Source organism: Asparagus officinalis, chromosome 2 (genome assembly GCF_001876935.1).
Source record: "Asparagus officinalis chromosome 2, Aspof.V1, whole genome shotgun sequence".
NCBI classification, from domain to species: Eukaryota; Viridiplantae; Streptophyta; class Magnoliopsida; order Asparagales; family Asparagaceae; genus Asparagus; species Asparagus officinalis.
Window position 1 is genome coordinate 11,245,704 of NC_033795.1, and position 13,253 is coordinate 11,258,956.

At 29.4% G+C, this 13,253-nt stretch overlaps 1 protein-coding gene across 1 annotated transcript; it reads left to right on the forward strand.

Moving 5' to 3' along the window:
• On the forward strand, nucleotides 930-3,007 carry LOC109830823. Its single transcript, XM_020398185.1, has 2 exons — nucleotides 930-1,565; nucleotides 2,921-3,007. The coding sequence occupies exons 1-2, from the start codon at nucleotides 930-932 to the stop codon at nucleotides 3,005-3,007; spliced, it is 723 nt and encodes a 240-aa protein (XP_020253774.1).

The following is a 13,253-nucleotide window of genomic DNA, read 5'->3' on the forward strand; positions in this document are numbered from 1 at the left end:
TATTTCACTAAATCCGTTTTTGTTTGAATTTCTGTGATTAAATCAGAAACACAAAAGTATGAGTGAAGTGGATTTCATGATATCTTCACTCGAAAATTATTTTGACGATTTGAGTCTATGTTGTTTTAGTTTATAGCTCTGTGAAGTTTTAGCGCATTTAGATCTCGATATCTGATCCGATTCTTCTAGATTTTGAATTTTGCTGCAATTTTAAGTTTGGTTTAGCTGCCGCAGGTGTGGTTATGGGTGATTTCATTAAGTTTTGTACTGTGATTTGTCTAATCTTTTTTATATCATATGTGAAAATTAAAGTATTTCGTGATATCTTTTTGTGGATGGTCCAGGAGGAACAGGTAAAACTTTCCTTTATCGTGCATTGCTTGCAAATCTAAGATCAAGAAAAAGATGATAGCATTAGCAACAGCGACATCAGGAGTGGCTGTAGTAATAATGCCAGGAGGGCGAACTGCACATTCGCGATTCAAAATTCCAATTACTGCTAATGAGACCACAATGTGCAATATATCAAAGCAGGATGGAACATCAAAATTGATACGATTGGCATCACTTATAATATGGGATGAAGCACCTATGGCAAAAAGATTTACGATTGAGACGGTTGACAGAACATTGAGGGATGTAATAGGTGACAAAAGAATTTTTGGTGGAAAAGTAGTCGTGTTTGGAGGTGATTTTCGTCAAGTTCTACCAGTTGTTCCACGGGGCACTAGAGCAGAAACAGTCAATGCAAGTCTTGTGAAATCATATCTCTGGGAAAAAAATGGAGAAATTATCTCTCACTATTAATATGAGAGCAAGAACTGATCAAGTATTTGGAGAGTTCTTATTGTGCGTGGGGAATGGAGAGGAACCCACAATAGATGAGAATTTTATACTTCTTCCACATGAAATGGTAATAGAATATGACAATGATGAAAAATCTGAAAAAATTGATTGATGCTATCTTTCCATCATTACAATCAAATTCATCATCAGCTGAATACATGACACAACTTGCTATTCTTTCAACAAGGAATGAGTATGTTGATGGACTTAATGAAAAATTAATTGCATTATTTCCTGGTGAAGCTAAAATATTCTTTAGCTTTGATGAAGCAGTAGATGACACAAATAATTATTACCAAGAAGAGTTCTTAAACACCTTAATGCCGAATGGACTCCCGCCTCACAAATTGATTCTTAAAAGAAATTGTCCGATCATGCTGTTACGTAATCTTGATCCATCTAATGGAATGTGCAATGGCACACGAATGATCTATAGAGGATATGAATATAATGTTATCTATGCTAAAATCACAATTGGTCAACATTCTGGTCAAAATGTCATGATTCCTAGAATACCATTATCTCCAGCTGAAAATGAGGGTTATCCATTCCAATTTCGTAGAAAACAATTTCCAATCCGACTATGTTTTGCAATGACAATAAACAAAGCGCAGGGACAAACAATACCTTATGTTGGAGTTTATTTGCCACACCATGTATTCTCACATGGTCAATTATATGTTGCATTATCAAGGGGGATATCAATGAGAACAACTAAGGTATTAGTGAAAGTTGACCAAACAAGAAGAACAACAAAAACATACGCGAAAAATATTGTGTATCCAGAAGTATTATTGCCTCAAAGGTAAATCACCTCATCAAAATCATGACTCATTATTTTTTCATTCTATGATGCACATTTTGTACAAATTAACTTTCAAACAATTATTATCTAACACAATATTCTAATATGCAACGAAGATGTGTATTAAAGTTGTTAACTATTTATAATGCAACGGACTATCTTTGATCTCAAAGGTAATTTCCCTATTTATGTAACATTTATAGTTAGGTTTGATCCTCCATAAGTTTATGATGCCTGATCATGCTCGATTCAGTTCTGTTTGCAGGTCATGGACTCTAGCTATTATAGATCAAATTGCCTTGCTACAGCCCGATTCCCCATGGCTCTCTACAATTTGACAAAGATGCATCTTTTGAAGTTGATGAAGCCTGCTAAAATTGAGCTCCTTTCTGTCTATTTATATCAAACTTAAATAAGATATGATTATGCTACATTAAGTGTACATATAATTAAATAATTTTGGTTACTTCATTTATTTATGGTCTTTTTGGTCAATATACTGGTTTTTCATATGCCAAATTAGTGTTTTTATGATGCTATTTATAACCCTATAACATCTATTTATATCATAAATAATATATATATTATTTATAACCCTATGACATCTATTTATAACCCAATGACATCTTTCATGTATATGTCAAGTAGAAAAAAAATTAATCAATACAATAAAAACTATAAGGCTACATATAAACATGAAAGTATTTACACGTGCAACGCACGTGCACCATACTAGTACTATTATAAAAGTGTGTTGGTATGGTAAAATATTTCTTCCAAAAATGCTCTCCAAACCACATACATGCATCCATAAAACACATACTTACATACATATAAACACATACATATACATGCATTGCATCCATAAAACACATACTTACATACATATAAACACATACATATACATGCATACATTCTTAATAATGGCATAACTCTCCTATTAATTGTCCCATACATTCTTAATAATGGCATAACTCTCCTATTAATTGTCCACTAATATTAACTTCTATTTTTTGTAAACCCTCCACTTAAAACGCACATATGACAAACTAATAATATACGTTTCAATTTGCAAGCAAAGTGTCAACTTAAAATGCCATTAGTGCATGCATTCATGTATTCTTGAAATGAGAGTTATATTTTTAATTGTAGTTTTTATTTAAGTGGCAATTATATTTAACTGTTACAAAATCCAAAGAGCCTGCTTTTTTTATTTATCATAATAGCCCTTACTTGCAAACTATATAATTCACTCATTTGATGAATTAGATTTACACTTACCAACACTGGAAACGTGTTGTCAACAAGTCTTATCTCATGGTTTTGGTATTGACTGATCCAGAGTCAGAAATGTGATGGACATGAGACCTGTCTATAGAGGGTAAGGTTATAATATTTCATGGTAGTGCTGCCACTCTACTGCTACTATGTGTTCATAATGAGCCCATGATAATTTTATGCTTTGTTCTTATAGGTTTGCTGCTGCACTCAAAGATATGAAAGTGTGGGTCATGAATTTAGTGAACATTGCTTCACCAGATACACTGTCGATTATCTATGAGTGTGGCCTCTTTGGTATGTACCATGACTGGTGTGAATCTTTCAGTACCTATCCAAGAACTTACGACCTCCTGCACGCTGATCGTTTGTTCTCTCAAGTGAAGAAAAGGTGGGTTGAAAACCATTGTTTAGTTTTTGTTTTCACCGTACATACATTTATGTCTTTGGCCTAACCAGACATATATAGTCAATTTCTAAAAATTTCAGATGCAAGATTTTACCAGTGGTAGTAGAGGTTGATAGGATAGCAAGGCCCGGAGGCAAGCTGATAGTTCGTGACGAATCTGGGGTTGTAAGCGAAGTGGAGAATATACTCAAGTCTTTGCACTAGGATATCTGCCTAACCTATTCTAGAAACCAAGAAGGGATCCTTTGCGCCAAGAAATTAGATTGACGGCCTCAAAAGTTGTCATTTTCAGCTTAGAGAAAGAGGTGTTTCGTGATTGAGTTTGTCAGTTTTACATCTGTTTTTAGAACCTTTACCACTTGAAATTTTGCAAGGATAAGAGTATTATCATTCTAATGAAGAATTTTGATTTTGATCTCTCTGCTTGTGTTTACGAATTTTGTCTACAGACTACAGTGTATCTTTGCAAATCTGACACCTTCTCGATCATAAAAAATAACAGGAGATCAATCAAAAATAAAATTCTGAAAATAAGAAAGCTTCTCATTTATTTGTGTTTATGTTGCTGTCACCCAAACTGGCAGATTACAAGTAAAACAACAACTTATTCCGACCATTTAACAACTCGGAATCAGGGGAAATGATTTATTGCAAGCAGGATCTTCGTGCTTACCTTTATTTGGTCTTGAGGTTCAGTCCATGGACACTCAATCAATTTAAGCAAACAAATATTCATGTCAAGATTGTAAGTTGTATTTGACATAATATCTAAGAATTGAATGCACACACATATGACAAACTAATAATATACGTTTTAATTTACTAGTAAGGTGCACGTGCTTTGCACGTGTGTCCATTTTCTTGTTTATATGTGGGCATTGCAATGTTAATTTTATTTTTCTATTTTATAATTTTATTATTTAATTGCAATTTAAATTAGTTCGATTTGCATTAACACTTTATTAGATATCAGATTAGTTTTTCTAATCATAAAACTTATACAATCTATTTAGGGTAAATTTCGCAAATGCCCATGAATAAATCCCTTTAATTTTTAAAATGTCACAAAACTCTTTTAAGTTTTAAGGCTCTCAAAACACCACATTTAAACCCTAAAAGCGTGAAACACAATTTTTATTGCCAAAAATATCACTCTGCGTAATTTTACTCATATGTGAAAAAGTACGAAGTAAGGATTATTGTAATTAAGAAGGATTTTTTAAAAATTGTTGTTTTTTTTTGGGGGGGGGAGGGGGGGGATTGTATGGGTATTCGCATGTTCTACTCACATGTTAATTATGGCTTTGTTTTACACTTATTTATTGCTTTATTTATATTTTTACCTACCTTTTTACAAGGGGAGGAGGCTAATTTCAACCAAGGGTAATTTGGTCTTAACCTAAATAAATAACTCAATTTAGAAATTTTAATGGAGAAATTGGTATCCTTAATATATATATATATTCTCCTTCATTACCTTGTTCTTGATCTAAATTAAAGTTGAGTTATGATTTAATTTTTTGCAAGAAACAACATTGGTGAAAAAGAAACTTATAACACATGTTAAGAAATATTAGTTGGCTAATAATTTGTTTTGATAAATCCAAAGAGATGTATGGCCTATTTATTCGCATCCCATGGCCATGCCATTCATTAGCCTTTTGAGATGATACTTTAAGGTTTTGAATTTTATTATTAATTCATTATTCGCATAATTTTTCTAAACTAATTGCCAATTTAGTAATCAAAGTATTTTTGACTTGCTATTAGACCCAAAAACTTATGATATGAGCAGATATATGTGAAAGAACTGTCTTATATCTCTCCTCTCAGTACCTGGTTAGTGCACGTGCATTGCACTTTGGCATACTTGTTTTACGTTCCAATGAGCAAATCCAAAATAATTATTCAACTAATAAGTGAGTCATTTAATACAAAATAACTATTATAAAAAATTATATAAATTACTTTTGATGGCTGATGAAGAAAAATATTATTATAGAGAATGTGCTACATATGGTTCACATACTTAACAACCAAAGGGAAAAAAATCATATCATACATACTTTAATGCTATTTTTGTCTAAAATATGGATCTATTACATTGCAATGGTAAGATAGAGTGTAGCATGTTAGATTTGGTAAAATAAATGTTCAAGTAATATATAATTATAGGGATGGTTGTAATCTTTTATTAAGACCACCAATAAATAATATACATGGATTTGTAAATAAAGTTTTTTTTTATCCTAGTATTCCTAAATCGGTATTTTAGGATACATTAAAAAAGTATTTTTGATGGCTGTAAAAATTAAATTTTAAAAGTAATGAAGAAAAATACTATTATAGAGAATGTGCTACATATGGTTTACATACTAAACAACCAAAGGGAAAATAAGTTATATCATACATACTTTAATGTTATTTTTGTCTAAAATATGGATCTATTACATTGCAATGGTCAGATAGAGCGTAGCATGTTAGATTTGGCAAAATAAATGTTCAAGTAAGATATAATTATAGGGATGGTTGTAATCTCTTATTAAGACCACCAGTAAATAATATATGGATTTGTAAGTAAAGTTTTTTTTATCCTAGTACTCCTAAATTGGGATTTTAGGATATAATTTACACTTTGGAGATAATAAATTATATATTATTTGCTACTCTCATTTGAAATTAAGAACTAATATGTGATTTTACTTTGTGCATGATGAACTCCAAGTTACACCATCATCAACCTCCATAAGTTGCACATACATTATAAAAAATAGCTTCCACAAATTAAAGTCCGGTCCTAAAATAAATAAAATTTATCAAAATGAAAAATCTGTAATAAGATATCAGTTAAAACAACGTTATATAATTCGTAGTTTATACCTTACAAAAAACATGCTTTTACTAACCTTTTTGAATCACATAGTGTTGTTTCCATCACCTCCTGTTTTATATTTTTTTGGTACGATTTGATGAGATTTTGTAAGATGGAAGTTGAGTATGGATTACATTTATAGGAGATAGAAGAGACAAAAGTATAAACAACATTTAGTACATAATTAAAAGTGCATTTGATAATGGGAGGTTACAAAAGTGTAAACAACATTTAGTACATAGTTATGAGTGCGGTTTTTCAAGTGACGTGTGGAGGGGAAAAAAACAATTGTAACTGATATCTTATCAATTGCAATTAGCTGCCGAGGAAAATTGTTGGTTCTTTTTGACCAACAAATAGCAATATAAATATGAACTTCCTATGTTTTTTTCAATTGTAACTGATTCTTATCAATTGTAATTAAAACAATTGCAAATATATAATGGACCTCCCTGCGTTTCCACATTAAAAGACATCAGTTATGAGTGCGGTTTTTTTTGAATGAATTAAAAGACATCAGTTACAATTAAAAGACATCAATTGCAATTAGTTGCCGAGGTGTGGAGGGAAAAAATCAATTGCAACTGATGTCTTATCAAGTGCAATTAATATTTAATAAAATAATTACAAATATACATAGTTATGGTTTATGCATGTATCTATATGTTTTATTATGTATGTGTTATGTTTTGTATGTATGTGTTTTAACATAAATTTGTATGTTTTATGTATGTGTTATGTTATGTATGTATATGTTTTAACATAAATTTGAGGGCATTTTGGGAAGAAATATTTTAACATACCAACACACTTTTATAATAGTATTAGATAAACAAAGTGTCAACTTAAAATGCTTACATGCATACATTCTTAATAATGGCATAACTCTCCTATTAATTGTCCACTAATATTAACTTCTATTTTTTGTAACCCCTCCACTTAAAACGCACATATGACAAACTAATAATATACGTTTCAATTTGTAAACAAAGTGTCAACTTAAAATGTCACTAGTGCATGCATTCATGCATACTTGAAATGAGAGTTACATTTTCAATTGTAGTTCTTATTTAAGTGGTAATTACATTTGACTGTTAAGGAATCCAAAGAGTCTGCTTCTTTTTATGTATCATAATACTACCGGTTTTGTTGATGTGTAAATTTTTTTATATAATAAGTATGTTATAACCTCCCTAATGTTAAAACTATATTTCTAAATTTGCACGTAAAACTATCAGTAGTTATTAAATGTCATTTATTATCTTAAATTATAAAGTAAATAGAATTATATCTTTTAAGATTAAAAAAAATTATATCTTTTGGATATTTCATGATTTGCCAATGTTCACAAAATAACCCTAAATTTTTTCACAAATAACTAATTAAATAATGAATTGTGTAAAGTATTAGAACATAAAACAAATATGTCCACGTGCAACACACGTGCAATAAACTAGTATATTGTAAATGTTATGGCATTAGTTGAAGTATCAAAGTGACGATTACAATCGATGAGAGATGATGAATGGTAGTATTCGCTTCATGAAGTTTGTTCTTTTTGCAAAAGGAACAATATTATATTTCCAAAAATAAACAATTTATTTGTAGCTCCAGGGAAGTCAAGACATAAAGTTCAAAATATTTGAAAATTGCATCATTTTCAAGTTGAAGTATCTATATCTATACTCCTATAAAAAAAGATTGGGTTGTTAAAACTTTTAATTTTCTTTTTTGTCCACTCAAATTTTAATAAGTTCTACTTATGCCATTATCTCTAATTAATCTTTTATTAACTAAATATAACCTCTTATTAATTATGCACCTCTTCACCATTCTAAATAATTATAATTATCAATAATATTATAATTATTAATTATTTAAAAATAAAAAATAAAATAATTTATAAAATAAATATACACAATTATTAGTAGTAACCAATTAAATTATTGTAATAATTATTTATGACTTATAATAAAATAATTAAATAAGAGTATAAATAGAATAATATATTACTAAATATTATTAAGAATTATACTATAATTTAATGAGCAATAAAATAAATAGTGTAATTATTTTAATAATATCACACGAATTATGAATTACACTATTTATGTAGTATTATATTATTAAATAAATAATTTAATATTATTTTTATAGTGTTTTCTCAAAGATTATTACATGATACTGAACAATATATACTTGGTAATGATTTAAAGCTAATCTTTTTACAAAAAAAATATTTAATATTAATAATAGTACTATTAATTGTTAATGATAGTATAGTAAAAATTTATAAAATATTTATAATACTAAATTATTTAAGATCATAGTCAAAAAATTAAATTAGATAAATATTTTATAGTATATAGACAATATAAATATTTTAATAACATTACTTGAACTAAAAAATATAATACTAAATAAGGTAAATTATGGTAGATCCCTATAAACTTTTAGCATTTTGTAGTAAATAGACTCTATGAACTTTCAAAATCACATTAAACCTATAATAACTTTTATAGAAATCCCCTAATATCTTTTAGATAAATTACACCAAATCCCAATAACTTTCAAAATACCTTTTAATGCCATTTTCTAGTTCTAATTAAATTCAGAAAGTTACTGAGGTCTATTTGAAATAGAAAAGTTATTAGGGGTTTAGTGTAAATTTGAAAGTTCATATAGGCTAAAAATTCATAAGGGTTTAGTGTAATTTATCCTATTAAATAATTATGATGAGAAATAATTATTGAAATATGTTACATGTATCAAGTGTAACTATCTAGGAAATATCAGGAAAAAACTAGCAAGATCAATAAAGCTTAATTAATTTAGAGTTAAGTTAATAACTTTCAAGTTGGAGTGGCATGTTTAAGAGAACTTATAGAATTGACAGTTTTTATTTAAGAACAATTTTAGATTTGGAGACTTATTTAAAAATTTGACACTAGACGATCATTATAAGAAAACATTCAATTATAATAATTACACAATAATAATTAATTTATACATTTCTTTTTAAATAATCTTATTGTACAATTTTATTTATTAACACATAGTTTTACTATTCAAAAAAAATTTAAATCTTGAAACATGTACATTCACGTGCAAAGCACATGCATTACATGTTGACTTTATATTTATGAGTCTACTCCCTAATCTTGATTTGATGATTATAAACAATTCCTAACATCATTTGTCTAGTGAATGTATTTGTTTAATAAGGATTCTAGACAAATATCGAGGTTGGAGGTTGGTTGGATTTGCGTTTACACGATCATATCCATTGGAGGATGGAAGGAACATGGATTGAAGCTAATACATTCAAGTCAAAGATTTAAGATCAAGCTTCATCCATGTTACCAACATCGAGCATCATGAAGATCATTGCTTGGTATATTAGTTTAGGTCTATACTTTGTGTATTGATACTTAGAGCTCAAACTATACACACATATTACTTTCGTTTTCATTGGTTTTCATTTTCAAGTTTAAATCGTATAAATATGAAACTATTAGTTATATACATATACATATATACTAGTTTCCTATTTATCGATTTTGTTTTGATAATGTGTTTAGCCACATAAACATGAAAACTCAATACACATATACAAATATATTTTCATGTTTATATGTGCTTGATATGATTTCAGTAAAATCAAGTTTTGAAATCATGTTTATTATTTTGAAAGATATCATAATATATGTATTTTTGATAAAACATTGTGTTCTTGATTTATAGACTTGATAATACTATTTTATATCTTTTTCGAAGTCTATAAAGCTATATAAAAGTTTACAAACTTTAGTTTAAGTCAAAAATCAAAAATCAAAATCAAGTGTTTATACAAACAAGCATTTGAGTGTTTTTGCAAAATGATGAGATTTTATATTAGGAAGTGCAATTTGAAAAAAAATTGTAACATGCTCATTATCATGTATATAATCATTTAGCAAAGTTTTATATTTTTTTAGAATTTATTTGCTATTTTTAAAAATACTTTAAAAATCAGATTTCATACATGGACAGTGTCTGTGCACGTTCATGAGTCGACTTATAAGCACTGTAAGTCAACTTATGATCTGCTCTGGAAATTACAGTTTTTATCTACTGAGTCGACTTATATACCTAGCAAGTTGACTTATGATAAGTCGACTTATAAGTCAACTTATAATTTATTGTGCAGTTTGTTGTTTTCATCTGTAAAGTCGACTTGCAGCTCATATAAGTCGACTTATATCATACAAGTCAACTTATAAGTCAACTTATAAACTAGTCGTTGCAGAGTAACGACTAGCTTCTAGATTTTATTTATTTTATTGTTTTTATGGGTTTTTGGTGTTTTCTTGGGTTGGTTTCTTCCACTCTATATATACCCTTTTGTCATAACTATTTCAATTATCCAAGAGAGTTTTAATTAGTCATGTTTTACAATGGTTTAAAAGTTTATTTTAAGTTTTGTTTCAAGTTTGTTTTGTGAAGAAATTTTCACAAGAGGAAGAGAAGATTATCCATTCTTGTTTGGGCTTCAGTCTACATCCATCCACTCTTGTTTTAGAGAAGTTTTCATAAACTCATTATCTAGCTTGTTTATGCTTAATTTGTCATAGTTATATTTGCTAGATTAAATTGAGTTTATATTTGATTTTACTCTTTGTTTACACATACAGCCTATTGAGGTTTTAGTATTTCACACATAACATATTTGGGGTTGTGAGATTGTGTTACTTAGAGTGTGAGCTTGCAATTCGTTCTCATCTATTGTAGAGAACAAATCTTTTTATTGAGCCTAATTTGTGAGATCACTTTGTAATACACTTATACATCGAGAGGAGTGTGTGGTGAGAGACATGGTCGATTCCAAGAGGAGTGGAGTCGGTAGTAAAGCCTAGAGAGAGATGGTAATTTCGAACACTTGAGGAAAGCGACACGGGCTAGAGACCAACACTTAGAGGGTGTAGAGTGTGATTACAAGAGTGTGAGTTGTGTAAATTTTTGGTGAGCTAAAAAACCGAGATTGTGAGGTATAAACGTTTTGGGTGAACGTTAAAAACCCGTTGTGATAGTGGATTCTCCCCGGGAGTGGGGAACAGAGGCGTAGGTCGGAAGGACCGAACTCTGTGATCATTTTCTTGTGTTTGCTTTGGTTATTTGCTCACTATCTTGTTTATATTTTTTCATATTTATTTCACCCTTGTGTCAATTACATATCCTTGCATATATCTCATTATATATCATACTTGCTAGGATTTTGTTAATAAGTTTTAATTTAGCATTAATATCGGATTAGATTAGTATATTTTCCTATTCACCCCCTTTAGAGTACTTTCATTACACTAGTATTATCAAGTGATTGATAGATAGCTTCAAGAGCTTAATAATCGCTTTGCAGAGACAACTACCGAGTTACTTCTTTGTGTGGCATGCTTGAGCCCAAGAGACTTGTTCACTGATTTTAATAAGGAAAGACTTGTTCAGTATGCTCAATTTTATCCATACGACTTTCCTTGGATTAAACTTCTAGTGCTTCAAAATCAGCTTGAGAATTATATTATAGATGTTCACTAGATGAGAGATTTTCAAAATTTAAGGGAATTCGTGATCTTTGCAAACAGTTGGTCGAAACAAAGAAGCATGCTGCATATCCGTTGGTATATCTACTTATGAAGTTAGCATTGATATTACCGGTTGCAACTACAATTATAGAAAGAACTTTCTCAGCCATGTAAGTTATAAGGAATCAAAAGTGCAATCATATGGGAGATGAATGGTTAAATGATTGTTTAGTTATGCATATTGGAAAATTACGTATTTAATAATGTAGAAAATGAGAAAATCATACCAAGGTATCAAAACACGAGACCACATCAAGAACAACTATAAAGGATTATCGCTGGAGCTTTGTGGTTTTTTGTTACTTTTTATGGTGAAAATGAAAACAATCATGTATGGATATTAAAAAAATAGTGAAAAGTATTGTGTGTTGATGTTTTCGTGACTATTATAGATGAGTTTTTTAATTACTAGAATCTATATTAAATACATTATTAATGTTATGCATAATTGATTTTGTGCCCCACAAGAACATTTTTCCGAATCCATCCCTGATGATATCCATGTGAAATTGGAATAAGATTATTTATTATTTTGTTGCAATAATTATTCATTAGCAAATAATTTTTGTGTGTGAATAATACTTAACAATATCCCCAACCTCAATGAAGATACACAAACAAGAAAAAGAGCATCATCATGCATTCATTTCAATGACTAATGTAAAAGGAGTTGAGCGCAAGGTAAGTAACAAGAAAAAGTTAAGTGAGTAGCTTAAGATCATGTAGCAAGTACAAGCTACTAACTCTTAGGATTTCTCATAGTCATAAACAATACCGAATCAAAGAGCAAAATTGACAGAAGCTCGTCAACAACTAAAACCTTTATATAGAGCATATACACATTTGACTCTATGGTACTACATGTATCAAGCCCGAGATTGCTACTAAAGTCTTAGATTTCTCAACACACTATATTATCTTAACATAAACATTAAAAGTTCACATAGAGGTCCATCACCAACTAAATGTTTACGCACAAGCATAAACAAAAATTAGATTTTATCTATAGTTTATATGTTTCAGGCTCGAGTTTTTTGCTTACTGTTTCTTATTAGACTTATATTAGTTTCACATAAACACCAGAAATTCATGCAAAAGTTCATCAACCAACTAGATTTTCATACAAAAGCATATAAATATTAGTCTTTATTTATGATACCAAACATATCAAGCACAAATTGTTTCTTAACTCTTTAGATTTCTCATCACACTGCATTACCTTCACATAAACATAGAAGGTCACATAGACGTTCATGACCAACTAAATTTTCATACACAACCATAAAAAAAAGACTTAGTCTATAATCATGTGTGTATCAAACGCAAGATTTCTGCTAACTTTTCTCGTTCTCATCAAAGCTTACATTAGTTATTTTCTGATGATTAAAAGAACGCCAGAATTGTTCGAGTTTTTAAGCCAAGTTT